At 39.7% G+C, this 17744-nt stretch overlaps 3 protein-coding genes across 7 annotated transcripts; 2 read left to right on the forward strand and 1 right to left on the reverse strand.

Moving 5' to 3' along the window:
• Positions 1–332: 332 nt before the first annotated feature.
• morc3a (MORC family CW-type zinc finger 3a) lies at positions 333–11450 on the reverse strand. 3 transcript variants are annotated; one of them, XM_029459594.1, is made up of 19 exons: positions 11388–11450; positions 11222–11264; positions 9349–9421; positions 8140–8272; positions 7794–8017; positions 7055–7205; positions 6559–6706; positions 5588–5839; positions 5393–5490; positions 5128–5235; positions 4904–5032; positions 4109–4183; positions 3629–3668; positions 3412–3492; positions 3188–3308; positions 2943–3015; positions 1753–2854; positions 1368–1567; positions 333–1234 (listed from the first exon to the last, which is right to left on the reverse strand). In XM_029459594.1, the coding sequence occupies exons 2-19, from the start codon at positions 11261–11263 to the stop codon at positions 1060–1062; spliced, it is 3225 nt and encodes a 1074-aa protein (XP_029315454.1). In that variant the 5' UTR covers position 11264; positions 11388–11450; the 3' UTR covers positions 333–1059. The 3 variants fall into 3 exon arrangements, with proteins under 3 accessions (XP_029315454.1, XP_029315453.1, XP_029315455.1); XM_029459593.1 differs by having other exon boundaries at positions 11347–11405; XM_029459595.1 differs by lacking the exon at positions 11388–11450 and adding an exon at positions 11370–11386.
• Positions 11451–13145: 1695 nt separating this feature from the next.
• Positions 13146–14616, forward strand: LOC115026411 (NAD(P)H dehydrogenase [quinone] 1-like). 2 transcript variants are annotated; one of them, XM_029459243.1, is made up of 6 exons: positions 13146–13270; positions 13415–13582; positions 13671–13801; positions 13875–13988; positions 14071–14172; positions 14252–14616. In XM_029459243.1, the coding sequence occupies exons 1-6, from the start codon at positions 13267–13269 to the stop codon at positions 14549–14551; spliced, it is 819 nt and encodes a 272-aa protein (XP_029315103.1). In that variant the 5' UTR covers positions 13146–13266; the 3' UTR covers positions 14552–14616. The 2 variants fall into 2 exon arrangements, with proteins under 2 accessions (XP_029315103.1, XP_029315105.1); XM_029459245.1 differs by having other exon boundaries at positions 13169–13270; positions 13418–13582.
• Positions 14617–15680: 1064 nt separating this feature from the next.
• Positions 15681–17181, forward strand: LOC115026425 (NAD(P)H dehydrogenase [quinone] 1-like). 2 transcript variants are annotated; one of them, XM_029459265.1, is made up of 6 exons: positions 15681–15827; positions 15971–16138; positions 16227–16357; positions 16431–16544; positions 16627–16728; positions 16812–17181. In XM_029459265.1, the coding sequence occupies exons 1-6, from the start codon at positions 15824–15826 to the stop codon at positions 17109–17111; spliced, it is 819 nt and encodes a 272-aa protein (XP_029315125.1). In that variant the 5' UTR covers positions 15681–15823; the 3' UTR covers positions 17112–17181. The 2 variants fall into 2 exon arrangements, with proteins under 2 accessions (XP_029315125.1, XP_029315126.1); XM_029459266.1 differs by having other exon boundaries at positions 15771–15827; positions 15974–16138.
• Positions 17182–17744: the final 563 nt, after the last annotated feature.

Genomic DNA, 17744 nt, shown 5'->3' on the forward strand with positions numbered 1-17744 from the left:
TAGTTTAACGATCAATGCATAAATACACACTTTTCAGTGAAATGGGCTGAAAATGTATTGTTCCATGTTTTCTCTACACTGTTTGCTTTATTCAGTCCATATTTAACTCTTATTGGACTAGGATACTGGTATGTTCAAGAAAAATGTAACCATCTCATTTAATACACAGGATATTGACATATCCTGTGTACAGCCAGGGCCGTTTGGTTACATGACAACTTAAAATGGTCATAAATGACATTTGAAATCAGCATTCATGTTTTAATGTATATGTTGTTACTTTGTGTCTTCTCATCTTGTTGTGCTCTTGAATAAATGTAATTTGTTCTCTCTTGAAAAACACATCTTAATCTTTAATGAGGCGTCCTGAATAAACAAAGATCAACACAACACACACACCCATGATTTACATGCCTGTCAAACACTGACATCTATAGTAAGGCTTTGTATTCTTTCTGCCCGGAGACAAATAACTATTAGGTGGAGCGACAACATGGTCGCATATTAAACATTTCTCAACCAAGAAAGACCTGCTTAAGGAGTAATTAGTGGAAGTTTATTAATAACTCTTTCAAGTTAAGTTTCAGTTTGTGTGAAAATTGACAGCCCTACCTTCTGTTTATTCTTTCATAAGCGTTCACAAAGACACCAATGATTATGTGCGATTAAACATTTCATCACAGAGCCAATATAAAAATATATTTGAAAGAGATATATACAAAATATGCTTCTGTCAGCTGTCAGTGAAAATAAATCAGATACAGATACACAGTTTTCTTTGGAAAACAAACAAAACAGTTAACTTCTATGATTCTACTTAAGAGCAAAGTGAATGGCCTTTAACGTTCATTAATATACTCTGATTGTATTTTTTATATTGCTTTAATAAGAAAATTAAAAAGTGCTAAGCAGCTTATATTGTTACATTTACTGTATTGCAATAACAACTGTACACATGTATATATATTTAAAGTTATCTACGACTTAATTTCCCAGGAATCTGTATTCATGATTTACAGGTGGGAGTGTGGCTCTTAATTCCAGGATCTGATGATCGGTTTATTCATTTGTTGCTCCGTCTCTCAGCTCCACCGGTGCGACGAACTCCCCGTTGGAGAGAACCTGGTCCAGGATCTCATCAATTACATTACACTCATAATTCACTTGGTCCAGGTCCAAAGCAGGCACGTAGGAGAGGAGAAGGCGCCCGATGTTGTGCCTCAGCTCAATCAAACTGATAGGAGTGGGAGAAACACAGAGCGGAAATCAGAGTTACGTCATTGTTCTACTGGGTTCATGAATCACATAAATCAGATAGTGATAATTCATGAAACATAAAAAGGAAAGTCATTTTCCAACACGCCAACCATTTGGATGTATCCGAGCTTGAATCTGTGCTTGAGCTCGCTGTCGCTCCTTCCTCCTGTGGATCGCCTTCAGTAGAACCAGTGGCTCCGTGTGGAGTTGTGCTTCTCTCTTGTGCGTTTTCCCTCTGCTGCTGCTGGCTCAACCGGAGCTCATCACACTGGGATGCCAGGTTTGCCTTTTCCTCCTCCAGACTGGTCAACTGGAGAGTGAACCACAGGAGAAAAGAAAATGAATAAAACAAAAGGTAAACAAAAAATATACACGGGCTAGCAAATACATATGGAGCAGTATATATGGAGAGATTCAATTACGTTTCTTTATATGGTATTTGTTGACAATAACCAGTTTTGTACTTTAAGCTCCAAGTACAGCTAGAACACTGACCTGTGACTGCAGTTCATCACGCTCATTGTTTCTTTGATCCAGTTCCCGCATCAGATAGTCAACTTGCAATGCGATCTCATCCATTTCCTTTTCCTTACATTGGGAAGTACTGGGTTTGTTCTCAGCGGCAGCCAAGGAAACCTCTTTGTCCTTAATAAGTTCATCCACTTTCTGTTTGGCCTTCTCAAACAAATCTTTGTAATCCTTCCCGCCCTCAGTTTCCTCCGTCTGGCTGGCCTGGTCAGAACCCTCCTTCTTCACTTTGATCGGAGACAGCTCCTGCAGTCTGCTCTGCAGGTCTTGCAGTTGGCAGGTAAGGCTACGGACCTGCTCTTTAAAGGAGTCTCTCTCCTGAGCGGTATCCTTCATAAGCTCTAGAAGCTGGTCCTGCTGTTCCTGTGCCTCAATCACACCGGGATAGTAAAGTGGAGGGTCATTACCAACACAGGAAGGTCCCGCGTCTTCGTCACTATCCAGATGACGTGTCACTCCGTTCTGCAAGGTCTGCTTTCCTTGATTCTCACGGTGAGCCGCTCCACTGCTCTCTGACTTATTTACACTTTGCTCAACATTGCAGACGCTGACGGCCACATCTGTAGTCTGTGCTCTACCACTCTGATTAGATGTACTCTGCCCTGCTCGCTCCTCCCCTTCATTTTGAATGTGGTCCTCCTCTTCATTCTTTACTTTGCTTACTTCTGTCTGGGTGGTGCTGGTGGTCACCTCTGAAGGGCGTGCTCGGGAGCGACTGGCTCCCACAGCTCCGGAGCCCGTCCCTCCAACATTCATCTCTGAGGCGTCATCAACAGCAGCATCATCGCTGCACTCCAACTGCATGCCGACGTTAGCATCACTTTGCTCTCCTTCTGTCTTCACTTTAGTCGGGTCAAAGCGTGACGTCTTTGGCTTGGGGCTACTGACAATCTCCATAATGAAAATGTCATCATCAGTATCATCTTCTTTATTGTCATCGAGCACTGATGGGGAGCTCAGTGGGCGCACGTCTATTAAATTGGATGTATCTAATTTGCCCCGTTGGAAGCCATTAACTTTAGGTCTTTTGGGCGTTACTTGTGGAGAAGCAGGCCGTGTTCTTTTCCCCCTGCAGTGCACACAAAGCACAATTAGTATGCTTCTTAAACAAAGTCAAATGGATACATTTAAGCTCACAAACAACAGAAAAATCCTACCTCAGGGGGCCTTCTGACAGTGAGCACACACTGTAAATAATTGGAAGAGCATCGCTACTGGATGGGCTGCAAGCTAGAGAGAAAGAAAACAGACATTTTTAATTCTTGAAAACTTACACACACACACACACACACACACACACACACACACACACACACACACACACACACACACACACACACACACACACACACACACACACACACACACACACACACACACACACACACACACACACACACACCAGCTTGTGAAAGCGTGGAGGTCCTCAGTGGAGAGGATGCAGCCCTCGCAGCACCCCCTCGTGGTGACACGGTGTTAAACCTACTCCTTGGGGTAGTGGGGGTGGAGGGGGAAGCGACACTCTGTCAACAAGAACAAATAGTAAAACGTTTTGTTTTTTTCCTTCTGTATAACACAATCATTATCTTTAGTAAAATGGCATCAACTTTAGTCATCACTCCCAACCTGCAGCGGTCCTTTGGCCTGTTTCTTCTTGCTGAGATTAGCCAAACGCTGCACTTCCTGTTGCATTCGAGTCTCCTCAACCTAGGAAAAAATCAATTCACAAAAGCTCTATTAAGTGTTAACTACTTTGGAACAGAAACCAATACTTCACAGGAAAACAAATATTTGGTACCATGTGGAGGAAACGGCAAACGCATGCAGAAGAATGTGTCCTTACCTTTTGTCTTTCCTCTTGAATGTTTTTTTCTTCTCTCTGTCTGTAAAGAATACATCACAGAAGTAGGGTAAGGCAAGTCACTTTTATTATGCTCAGTTAATATATTAGGGGCAGAGTCTGGCAGCTTTGTACAAAACTATGTTAAGAAAATCTAATTATTTCTGGGAAAACTCTGACATCTTCTTTGACCTTTGATTTTAGCATACTCTACGTCAGGGGTGCCCAAAAGGTCGATCGCGATTGACATAGTGCGGGTAGATCGCGCACCGTTAAAATAATTAATACATATATTCCCCCAACGGTGCCCCCTGAAATTAATTTTTCATGCCTTGCGCATTCACATTCCCTCCACCACTCCGTTTCGCTCCCACACACACACACACACACACGTTTGCACACACCTACAGTCAGAGTCAGAGCGGAGGAAATGAGAGGAGTGAACGACGCACCAGCAGTGTTTTGAAATGAAACTGGACTTACTGTAGTTTGTAGGTCTTGATGTATGAAGGTTGCTCGTCATCAGAGTCCACAGACTCCTGCTCTACCTGGCAGCTCCTGGGAGAGCAAATTAGATCAAGATTAAAAACATCCACTGAGTCTGAGCTACGTTTAGATTGATAGAATAACTTGATATCCACAATGTGCATGTGTTTTGGGTGCTTTTAGTTAGCAATTTAGTTTATCCAATTTCCCCCCGTTGAAATATAAAGTATTTCTGATTCAATACACAGAGAAATGTGGCAAACGTTAGAAGAGTATTCCTGTGGAAGCCCAGCGTTAACCTAACCCCACTGGGTTGATTAGGACATGGCCCGCTCAGCAGTCCAGCAATATCTATAGTATATATATAATATAATATTTACCTAGCTCCACTAGTTTTATAAATAGATACTAGTTACATCACACCAGAAACAGACATTTGTTAAATTTGTATTTGCGAGTCAATCTGGAGATCCAGTTGGTTTAACATGTATGATTAATGTGATTAAGTCATATTTATATATATATATATATATATATATTGGTTTATGTTTTATGTCAGTAGCTCTAAAAACTGTTTTTAGGGTTTGTGTTAAAACCTCAAAGAAAGGTTGTATCCACAGATGTGTTCTTTATGTTACATTTAATTTCAGGTAATGACAAGTAACTGTAGCAAATATAAAGAAATACTTTTACAGAGTAAACTTTTTCATTAAAAAAAAGAAAGATATGTGGATAGAAATACGAGGTTAGAAATATTGGTTCAACTGTTTTTTTGGATAATGCTCTGGTTACCTGAACTGAGGATCAGGGTTCAAATGGCAGAACCATTTCTCTGGCAGCTTGGTGCAGTCGATCCCATCAGGGAGTTTGCGCCAGCGCAAACACTCTTCACACTGCACCCAGTTTTGATCTGGTCGCTTCCTGAGGACAAAGTATGAGAGCATGTATGAAGTCAACATGGTTAGAGAAATAAATGTGTAGAAAACATGATGTCAGTCACTGCAAAGTGCACTAACTTGATATCTTCCACTGGTATGGTGCTGTTTGGATTCTCTTTCTTTCTCTTAAATTTAATTTCATTCCAGTAATCCTCCAGTTTGGTCCCCAAATTGGTCATAGTTTTCCTGTAGAAAGAAATTAGGAGCTTCATACTTCTGCATTTCTGGCTGACAAATAATCCAGTAATATGATTGAGACTATAAAATTGTAACCGACAGAAACTCATTTAGACCTTAAGCAGGTCGATCTGATCACAACGGAATGCGGCATCAGTGCCATTACCTGTACTTATCCGTCTCCATAAAGCTCTGTTTGTTGTGTGTAGGCTCCAGAAAGTAACACTCTATGACCCCAATGACGCCAACACCTTTGTTGTTGGCCTGCAGAAGGCAAAGGTTCAGAAACATGAACACCGGTTGATAACATTTAGAAACCCTTGAAAATATGTGTAATAAACAAACAATAAAACAAACTCACCTTGAGCTGGCAGCCAACATGCTCGTAGGCTTTGATGAGACGATTCTTGTGATACATCATGATGCCATACTGGTCTTTACTTTTGGTGTTATAGCCAAAAGTGATAGGAATGCGTTTGGACATCAGGAAAGTGGGCTTGTAGTGGTCCTTCCTGACAAAGGCCAGACTCTTAGCAATGAGTTGAGATTTCACATTATTACCACGTATGATGATCTGCATCCGAGGCTTCAAGTAGAGAATACTGCAATATGCCTTTGCAAATGGAAAGTGATATCAAGAGTCAGTTTAAGAAGTTTATAAATTCTAAGGCATTTATCTCTTGGACACAACACAAATGACCTACAATTAAATGAACTACACTAAAAACAGGTGGCTCAGCTTCACTTAAAATTAAAATAAAACTATAATTTAGTTAAAACAGACCGCTTCCAGACATGTTTTGAAATGCAAGTGCCTGATAGGGTTTTTGACATAAAAACGACATTGTTAAAAAGTTTGAAAACTACACCTAATACTTCAAAAATACAGAATCTGTAAATGTACTAATGTATTCAAATTCAAAAGTGAAAAGACACACAAAGTCTCTATAGAAGCAAATGTTATATCTTTCCTTGAAGATAATGTCTATTGTGTGTTCCTGTTTGACAGTACCAGTACCACAACAATCCTGCTTTAAAGTGTCTGTATATAAATGTGTCAGTCATTTGAATGAGAACAAAATATTTACTTGGAACAAGACTACTCAAGGCAGATACTGCTCCTTGGGCGTTGTCCTTTTTCTCCACGCTAGCATGAATGCATCGGAGTTGTCTCTGTACTTAAGTAAATATTCTTTCTTTCAAATGGACTGAGTGAAGTTTCAGTAAATTGCATATTGGACTATAACGCTTGTATGTGTGACTGTGTGTGGATAAGGCATAACAAAGGATGGTGTAATACTATTTGAAGGCATGCACATAACTGCTACTTACTCGCAGTGAGTAAAAACTCTCAGGGTTGTGTGACGTGACCCTGTCTGGTTGTTGAGAAGTGTCCTTCATCGTCTCGTACACATCCGATGGTATTCGGATATCGTAACGGTCCGTCTCAAAATCAAACTCAGTTTTTCTCGTAGATGTACTGTTGAAAACATAAACACGTACATAGGCAAATACGCCATTATCACAATCATTTAGTTGTATGGGTCTCCCTCTTAAATCACTGTAACAAACCACCAATCACATGCAGCACTTTAGTGTTATTCATTATTGATAACTAGGGTTAACGACCTTCATACATACATACATGTAGCCGTGTGCCATTTATTACCTCACTATATAATTTCATGTCAGCTTGCTGTAGGACTCACGGCTAGATTTGTCCTTACAGATGAATCTTTTTTTATGTGATCAGCCATGCACAGGCGCAACTAGCACTTGGTTTCTATAATAAAACATACATGCTTGTATGTATGAAGTACAGACAGACCTGCGTAGATTCCAGATGATGATCCGTGTGCCGGTTGTGGACCCGTGGGAACTGATGGACTCGATCTCACGGAGCAGTTCTTCCTGTGTCTTGAAAGGGGAATAGAGCAGGATGTCCTGCAGACTGGCTTTCTGCTCCTCTCTTACACCGAGTAAAGCCGAAATTAAGGAAAAAATGATGACAAATGGAAATATGACTGTCTGGGGTATGATTGAGAGGAAATGTGCTAATCAAAGCCCACATTAAATACTCTAAATAAACTGGATCGCCTTAGTAGACAAGTGGTTACAGCACATGCCATATAATCGCGTGTTGCATGTCTTACCTCTCACTCTCCCCCATCTCTACGCTGTCATGTCAAATAAAGGCATAAATACCATTACTAACTATAATATAGTTGTATAAATATTTCCAGACAACCAATTACTGAAACTTTTTTATTTGATATCTATTTGGTTTGTGTATCTTATTGTATTATATTTTGTGTTTATGTTGTTGTACTGTTAAGTTTATATATCCACGAAAACTTATTAAAAACTTAAGTGACAGAAAAAAGAAGAATAAATACACCAAAAATAAATAAGAATAACTACACCTTTAAGTATACTTCAGATTTCACATTACTTACAATAAGTGCAACTAAAATGATACTTTAAAGATGCCAATAAATCAAAAAGATGTTTACATTTCAGTTGAAGAGAACAGATAGATCTGCCCTAACGCAGTAGATAAAGGATATACTCGTTTTGTGTACGTTTAAAGCAGACAATAGGTACACTTATTTGGTTCGCACCAATCTTTTCCAGGTAGGTCTGAGAGAGCATCCCAACGCATGACACACTCTTTGACTTTGAAAATACGATGGCGTCTCTGCCGAGACACATGGATCCAGACTTGAAACCGTTGCCATACATACCAATTGGCTTTACACCCTTTATAGTAGTCTTGTCACTGTACCCAAAGCTTGAGGGGGGAAAGAAATGCATATATTCTTTAGTGAGTATGTGAATCATGCCATTACATAAAAACGTCAGTGGGACATTACAAATGTTCCATAATTTCCAAAAAAGCAGCAGCGTCTGTACCTGAGCATCTTATGCATCGTTTCATTGTCCAGTCCATTTCCATTATCCATAAAGCTGAGGCATTCTTGTTTTTTGACCACAGTTTTATCAATCCAGAAATGTTTGGCACTGACATCTGGATCGTAGGCATTGTCTGTCAAAATAAACATTTTTTTAGGGGAAACTTAAAGTCACATAAAAATCTCAACCTCCAGCATTTTAAGTTCTCCGATTTATGTGGAGTAAAAGTTCACGGAGGACCAGTTCACTTCAGATTTATCGGTGTTTTGCAAGACATTTTAACGACTGCTTCCAAAGTGCATCTCTCGTCTTATTACACTGCGAAAGGAGGATTGTACCAATAATAAACGGAGTACTACAAAGTAATACAAAAGGTATTCTAGCCTCTTAAGACAGCCTTTAATGCCACGCAAATCTCAATGACAGCCAACAAAGAGATGATTGTCCACAGAGCTCCAATAGTTATCTAAAAATAAACGGCAAAGTAATAATTTAATCGGAGAGCAACCTTTATAAATGTACTCAATACCTGATGATAATTTCACAACAAATGTGAAAAGGAGTTGAGGTTGTATTGTGGTAAACTTGAATTTGAACAACAGGCCCCTGCACTCTTTTTAAACAATTAATATTTTATAAATGCATTTACCTCTGCATTCTACTGTAGTGAGGCATTAGCTCTATCAACGCCATCCTCCCTCTTCACCCGAGCGTATCGCTATTCAAAAAGCTTTCACATACCAGTGAGTTATTTTTTTTAATGTACAATTTAAGGATAATTTAATGTAGCTACATTCCTCCATAAATACATCAACAATTCAATCCTTACTGTTTTGGAATATTTAAAGCTATGACCGATTGTTGTTATAACACGATTTCATCAAAGTTCACATGTTGGTATTTGAATCAGAGTCTGTAACAACTTGGTGTGGACTACTAAAAGAGATATTTCATATTTCAAATATTCATTTTAAATTTGACAAAAATGCTCTGATAAATATAAATATGAAAAAAGAAATCCCAATCGCATTTTAATGTTAATGGTAAACATCGCTAGATGAATTTGCAAACATTTATGGAAGATACAGTACGTATAGAAGGATCATTATGTCTTCCGAGACTCTGCAGATGAACAGGAGACATTACTAGTATGGAATACAAAGAAACTGAATTAGGACAGCCCGTTACATCCATGTGATGAAGACTCACCTATGAGCTCAGCTATGGCGCTGAAGGGCCAGGTGTGGCTGGTGGAATTTGTATGAAGATACTTGGGACAAAGCTGCAAGTGGAGAACATTAAGAAGCACACAATAGTTACATCAAAGTGGTCTTATTTTCATACATCATTCTGTTCAAATTCCATCAATGTGTCTTTAATCTCAATGCGGTCATATGATGAGTAAACTCTCTAAAAGGTATTGAGTGTGTTGCGCTTCAGTCAGTGTTTGTATGACTAATGGTGCTCGTTGTCTTCATGAGTAGCACAAATAAATAATATGACTCAACTAACAGCACCTGAGTCATTGAAGGTTTAAGCTGTCATTTGGACCTGGAGTAACTCTTATCAAGACTAGTTTGTACATAAAAATTCTGGTTTTAAATGAGTCACATTTTTGAAAATAGACGCGGCGCATATAAAATATTTCTTACTGTTAAGTCTTTGTCTGAACATGAAAATGATTTCAGAGCACTGCAGAAGTTTCCTAACATAGTTATCAGTCAGTTACTGATGAGTGTGTTACACACAGGCAGAGGCTTCAGGATTTACAACAAAGAAAATATATTTCTACTGAAGTGTTTGTATGCAAATAAAACAGTGTTTAATTGTTTCTAAAACAGAGAATGAGGGTTATGGGATCGAGCTAAAAAAACCTTCTAAAAAGTGTATTCTTGCAAGTGTCTTTATTTAGAACAATCTATCGTTCCTATGTTTTCTTATTTATTGTTGTTCTTTCAAACAAACACAAAAGATTATATTTCATAGCTCTACTACTAATTAGATATATGTGGATTATAGTAAGAAAAACTCTGAAGCTAGTGATCTGGGAGCTGAGTCTTAACACTTATTTTTATGGATGGAAAATTATTCGGTCTTCTTATTTTTGGGAATTTCTGCTTTTGACAAGAGTATTTTTTGGAGCTTGTTGGGGAGTTTCTCCATATTTGGCCAAGCCTATATTTGACACAAGTATTTCTGGCACTTGGCAGTTGCTCACATGTGAATCTGCGAGAGGATTGAAAGATATGTGTTCCTTAAGTCTATAGGCTTAATAGATTAAATTAAAAGTATTGCCACCAGGGTTACTTGCACAATGTCTACTTCTAATATTAGATAGATACAATTAATATACTGAATATATTGAACATTTAATTAATAAATTATTCCAAAGAATTACAGAACTAAATCAAAAATAATATTCAACCTGAAAAAGACTTTCCATACACTTATTTTTGGTTTTAATGGTAATTTTGAGTTACAAGAAAAGCGCTACACAAGTCTAATGTATTATTATTATTATTATTATTATTATTATTATTATTAATAATATATTAAAGTTCGATATCAAAACTTGAATGCTCAATTTCTTTTTCTCTTCTTCAAATGATCAAAGCTTTTGGCCCAGATGTAGCTTCATAGGAACTGCAGTTTTGGGCTCTGCTCCTGAGAATTGAAAGTGAAACTGAATTTTGAATTTTGAAAACAACTTTTTGTCAAACATAAGAAAGTATTAAATGTTTGAGAAATGTATTTGATAAAAACGCATCGATTCATTTTATTGGAGTTACAACATAGACGACAGTAGTAAACAAACAAAGCGTAAGTTAACCATATCCTTAATGAACCCCTATATCATAACATGAAGTGATTGACAGGCAGACCGTGTAAGATTTTACCTCGTGTTAAATGTTAGGCTTTACTAAGGTTCACTTGTTAGCTACACAGAATAAATGCGACCACAGACTCTGTAACGTTACAGCCAACATAACATGTGTGCCATCCTGCGTAGCTTTAACTAAGCACAGTTCACGTCAGAGCACAACTGTCAAAATACATTTAATAAACAGCCAATTCTACTCACTGTACTGAGCGGGACACCGCGGTCCGTCTGCGCCGCCATCATTCTGTAAATACGGATGTTGTCACGTCAAACCAAAGGATCAGTCAAAATGTGCAAGTCAAATCAGCACTGCTATATTTACATACTGTGCTACAGTCAAGAGACTCGCCCTTTGGATTTTGAATACCATCTATTCGTGGTGTTACGGTACGTCTGCGTTGAGCGGCCAAAAAGGACGAAAGACAGCCCGAAACGAGTCTTCCGGTGGAATCGCAATGCATGCTGGGGTGGCAAGCCTAGACAAGTGAGCACCAACTCTACAAGGGCCGCCATATTGGATTTCTTCTCTACGTGTTTACATTGTATTTAGCTTATTCTTCAAGCGTGTTGTAAACAAACCTACTACTCTACAATGAGTTCTGAACTCCTTTCTTATGATGAGGTGCAGATGTGGAAAGTCGAAGCTTTGAAAGTATTTTGCCGCAAGCGGAATTTAAAGGTTTCAGGAACAAAACTGGAGCTTATTGCCAGGGTGTTTGCTGCATCAGAGACGGGCATTGAGGAGCAACCAACAGCTAACGAAAGACTTTCAATCACAGAAAAAGAAAAGACTAAGCTTTTGGTTATGCCGAGTGGCGTTTCAGTGCCTGATCCCTTGACATTACAGGATGGCTGGGTCAATGAAAACAACAGCATGACTTCTTGGCCGCCGATATACCTCAGCGATATAACATTATTTTTAATGTCTGACCACCCAGGGAACGATGTCGAGTTTCATAAACGAACTTTGAACAAATACAAAGAAGGCAAACATTTAGACTGTTTGACTCTGGCTGGTTGAAACACATATCTTTCAATCCTCTCGCAGATTCTGAGTATTGCTTTTTGAAAGCAAGATGTACTCATTCAGTCGCAATTTTTGCAATCGTGAAGCTCACAATGAGATTCTGCCCATTTATTTAGCTTTTCCCCCACTGTTTTAACATCCTTTCACTGCACAATTTCGGTGTCCAAATCCCATAACTAGAAGAGCGATGATTACACACTAAAAACTAGCCAAATACAATGTAAACACGCTTGAAGAATAAGCTAAATATAATGTAAACACGTAGAGAAGAAATCCAATATGGCGGCCCCTGTAGAGTTGGTGCTCACTTTTCTAGGCTTGCCACCCCAGCATGCATTGCGATTCCACCGGAAGCCCGAAACTCCAATTCCGTCTATACCTGTCAACATTGGAATTTCAAAATAAGGGACATTTTCTGGTGGACTCCGCCCATATATTAACAGCTCTGAGCCAGCCAGCCCCAACCCAAATAACCCATGTAAATGTAACACATAAGGGACGGGTTCATTACATGTTTATTTAAAGTATGTATTACTTGTACAGACATGTTTATAAGATGTATGTATTTTAATTGCATATATACATTTTATTCAGTGTGGGAGTCCCTAGCATCGGCAAGGGACTTGTTGTAAACATAGGTTGCAGACTTTACTCTCATCCGTATGTTTTGGTCTTCTTCTTCTGTGTTATTGTTCATGTTTTCTTCTTCTGTGTGTTTACTGGCGGATAACGTTTTTCAACTAAAGTTAAACATAATACTGCCACCTGCTTTACTGGAGGCCACACTTTTTCTTTTTTAAATTAGGCCTATTTTTATTTTTGAAAGGTTAAACAAATACGAGATAATTACGGGAAAATATTTAAACGGGAGGACAAATATTTAAACGGGAGGACAGCGGGATATATATTTTAACTTTATCCTGTGTTTGAAACGGGCTAAATCTGCAACTGGTTAAAAACCTAAATATTCTTAGCTTTTAGTGGTGCAAAGGTTCCTCTCTCCATTTAAAAATGCAGTCCTAATAAGTATATGTAAATATGTTGATGAGTCCTGGGAGATGGCAGCTGATTGAACAATGACATTGATTGATGATTGACAGCACCTGTGATAAATGAGTGTTGTGTTGTATAAAAGCAGCAGCTTCAGTTTTGTTCAAGCATGAGCTACTCTTTCCATTGACACTCCACAAGTTCATCATTTGCAAGGCCTCACTTCAGAATGGGTACCTTTTTAACTCTGTGTTCTTGTATTTGCTGAGGGTTTTTGACAGTATGCCTCTCTTGTTGTGCCTCATAGATTTGTACTACTGTTTAATTTGCTGAGTTTCTGACGTGTGCTAATTGTAATTTTCTATTTCTTTGTTTAGCAGAAAAGAGAGTGTTGATTGTATATGCACACCAGAGCTCAGGGTCATTCAATGCTGCAGCCAAAGATGCTGCTGTAGAAGTTTTCACCGCCCAGGGCTGCACAGTTCAAGTATCTGACTTGTATGTCATGAAGTTTAAAGCCACTGCTACTGCTGAGGACATCACTGGTATACAAATATTTATCTGGAATTTCTTTGAATTTTAGCGTCTCGTTTTATTCTGGTTTTCAGAATTATAATCATTTTGTCTCTGCAGGAGAAGTTAAGAATGCAGATCACTTCCGTTATGCACAGGAGACTAATCTCGCATGGGAGGAGGGAAAACTGTGTGCTGACATCACTGAAGAACAACGCAAACTCACTGAGGCAGACCTCATCATCTTTCAGGTAGAGACTGAGTGACTAACGTGTGTTTAAGCCCTGACTCTGTGTTGTACTAACTTCAAGGCCTACTTCTCAGTTCCCCATGTACTGGTTCACTGTTCCTGCGATCATGAAGGGTTGGATCGACCGGGTGCTCACACTGGGCTTTGCCTACTCCCAAGAGAAACGCTACAGCCAGGGAATCTTTAAGGTAAAAGATCAAATGGAGAGGTTTGCATTACTGTGGTACAGCGGTTTGTTTTTATGCTTTAATTTCTTGGTTTTCTGCACAGGACAAGAAGGCCATGCTCTCCTTCACAACTGGGTCTCATGAGTCCATGTTTAGTTCAAATGGCATTAATGGAGACATGAATGTCACACTGTGGCCACTGCAGGTACTGCATCAACTAAGCAATAAAAGAGTGATCGCTGTAACATTTCAAGTGACTCAACACTAATGTGTTTCTCTCTCAGAATGGCATCCTGCACTACTGTGGCTTCCAGGTTCTGGCGCCTCAGATCTTCTGGGCTCCTTCTCACATTCCCTCTGAGGTCCGCGGCACCATGCTTGAGGGCTGGCGTACACGATTGCAAGGTGTCCTGGGAGAGAAACCACTTTACTTCACTCCCTTGGACTGCTTTGATAGGGAGAAGGGTTATCAGCTGAAGCCTGAGGTCCATGAGAAACATGCCACCAAGGAGTTTGGACTGACCGTGGGGATCCACCTGGGCATGGCACTACCACCCAACAACCAGATGAAAGCTGGAGTCTAAAGATGGCATTGGCTTGTCCAACCTGTCCTATTGCATGATGGCAAATAAATAAACGCTGAATGAAATATTCTGACTTTCTGTTTACTTGGATACTGTCTTGGTAATTCAATCATGAAGGCCTGGGTTCTTGTACTGGGTTTTGCCTATACGGGTAGGGTCAAGAAATGTAGTGAGACATGTGAGCATTAGCACGACATTAGTCTGTGCTTCACCACTGGCTTGTATTTCTTTCTCAGCTTAAATGGCAGTGTTCAGTAAATGTTACTTTACCAAGCAGTTGTAGGCAAATTTCTGTTCACCGTGTTGCAACATGACATCCAAGCTCCTGCTGGGGTCTTGTTTACAACCCCAACTAATGGCCAAGGAAACTGAGTTTTCTTAGTGTATACGACCATAGGGTGTTACACTCTTGTAGTATCCAGAATTTAGCAAAATGACAAGCTATTAGCTTTTATAGGTATATACCTTTTTTAATGTCCATATGTACTCGGTCACTGCATGTTTTTGTTTCAAAGTGGGCTGCAGATCTGCCATACCCTTGAACTGCACGCACCAACATACTTGACATGTGTAGTGTGAAACATACAAGTACTTCATGCAATGTTGCAAGAAATCTGGGGTTATGTAGCTCAACACCTCACAAAACATGCCTACCGGCAAAACGCATGGTTCCTTCCCGTCACAGAGGGAAAGCAGCCAGAGGCTCAATATGAAGCGCAATGAGGACCAACATACTGTATGTTGGGATGGTTTAAAAAACAGAGGCCGCAGAGATGAAGTCTGCATCATAAACACCAGAATGCCTCCATCATTTAAAATATGAACAATGTCTTTCGTGATTTGACAAATGCCTATCAACTATTAAAACTCATCAATGTTCTATTAGTGAACAAAGGAGACCCCTAAAATGGGAAAAGCACACATTGCCTTGAATGAGAAAATGTATGTGCAAGAGTATTATTTTAACGTTATCCTGTGTTTGAAACGGGCTAAATCTGCAACTGGTTGATAACCTAAATATTCTTAGCTTTTAGTGGTGCAAAGGTTCCTCTCTCCATTTAAAAATGCAGTCCTAATAAGTATATGTAAATATGTTGATGAGTCCTGAGAGATGGCAGCTGATTGAACAATGACATTGATTGATGATTGACAGCACCTGTGATAAATGAGTGTTGTGTTGTATAAAAGCAGCAGCTTCAGTTTTGTTCAAGCATGAGCTACTCTTTCCATTGACACTCCACAAGTTCATCATTTGCAAGGCATCACTTCAGAATGGGTACCTTTTTAACTCTGTGTTCTTGTATTTGCTGAGGGTTTTTGACAGTATGTGTCTCTTGTTGTGCCTCATAGATTTGTACTATGTTTAATTTGCTGAGTTTCTGACATGTGCTAATTGTAATCTTCTATTTCTTTGTTTAGCAGCAAAGAGAGTGTTGATTGTATATGCACACCAGAGCTCGGGGTCATTCAATGCTGCAGCCAAAGATGCTGCTGAGGAAGTTTTAGCCGCCCAGGGCTGCACAGTTCAAGTATCTGACTTGTACGCCATGAAGTTTAAAGCCACTGCTACTGCTGAGGACATCACTGGTATACAAATATTTATCTGGAATTTCTTTGAATTTTAGCGTCTCGTTTTATTCTGGTTTTCAGAATTATAATCATTTTGTCTCTGCAGGAGAAGTTAAGAATGCAGATCACTTCCGTTATGCACAGGAGACTAATCTCGCATGGGAGGAGGGAAAACTGTGTGCTGACATCACTGAAGAACAATGCAAACTCACTGAGGCAGACCTCATCATCTTTCAGGTAGAGACTGAGTGACTAACGTGTGTTTAAGCCCTGACTCTGTGTTGCACTAACTTCAAGGCCTACTTCTCAGTTCCCCATGTACTGGTTCACTGTTCCTGCGATCATGAAGGGTTGGATCGACCGGGTGCTCACACTGGGCTTTGCCTACTCCCAAGAGAAACGCTACAGCCAGGGAATCTTTAAGGTAAAATATCAAATGGAGAGGTTTGCATTACTGTGGTAAAGCGGTTTGTTTTTATGCTTTAATTTCTTGGTTTTCTGCACAGGACAAGAAGGCCATGCTCTCCTTCACAACTGGGTCTCATGAGTCCATGTTTAGTTCAAATGGCATTAATGGAGACATGAATGTCACACTGTGGCCACTGCAGGTACTGCATCAACTAAGCAATAAAAGAGTGATCGCTGTAACATTTCAAGTGACTCAACACTAATGTGTTTCTCTCTCTCGCAGAATGGCATCCTGCACTACTGTGGCTTCCAGGTTCTGGCTCCTCAGATCTTCTGGGCTCCTTCTCACATTCCCTCTGAGGTCCGCGGCACCATGCTTGAGGGCTGGCGTACACGATTGCAAGGTGTCCTGGGAGAGAAACCACTTTACTTCACTCCCTTGGACTGCTTTGATAGGGAGAAGGGTTATCAGCTGAAGCCTGAGGTCCATGAGAAACATGCCACCAAGGAGTTTGGACTGACCGTGGGGATCCACCTGGGCCTGGCACTACCACCCAACAACCAGATGAAAGCTGGAGTCTAAAGATGGCATTGGCTTGTCCAACCTGTCCTATTGCATGATGGCAAATAAATAAATGCTGAATGAAATATTCTGACTTTCTGTTTACTTGGATACTGTCTTGGTAATTCAATCATGAAGGCCTGGGTTCTTGTACTGGGTTTTGCCTATACAAGTAGGGTCAAGAAATGTGTGAGCATCAGCACAATATTGTCTGTCTTTCTTCACTGGCTTGTATTACTTGCTTAGCTTTACTGTAGCAACCAGTTCTAGGCACATTTCTGTACAACGTATTGCAACATGACATCCAACCTCCTGCTGGGGTCTTGTTTACAACCCCAACTAATGGCCAAGGAAACTGAGTTTTCTTAGTGTATATGACCATAGAGTGTTACTGTCTTGTAGTATCCAGTATTTATCAAAATGACAAGCTATCTTTTATAGGTATGTACCTTTTTTAATGCCCATATGTACTTGGTCAATGCATGGTTTTGTTTCAAAGAAGCTCAAAGGTGGGCTGCAGATCTGTCATACCCTTAAAACCATCTCTTGAACAAAAGTTAACATGAAAATTCATAGCTGCAATAATATCCTCTTGGTCCTAAATGGTGTTTCTTTTACATTTAGGGTGCCTTCACTGTATTAAGTTATAGTGTT

This window comes from Cottoperca gobio, chromosome 21 (assembly GCF_900634415.1).
Source record: "Cottoperca gobio chromosome 21, fCotGob3.1, whole genome shotgun sequence".
Lineage (NCBI taxonomy): Eukaryota > Metazoa > Chordata > Actinopteri > Perciformes > Bovichtidae > Cottoperca > Cottoperca gobio.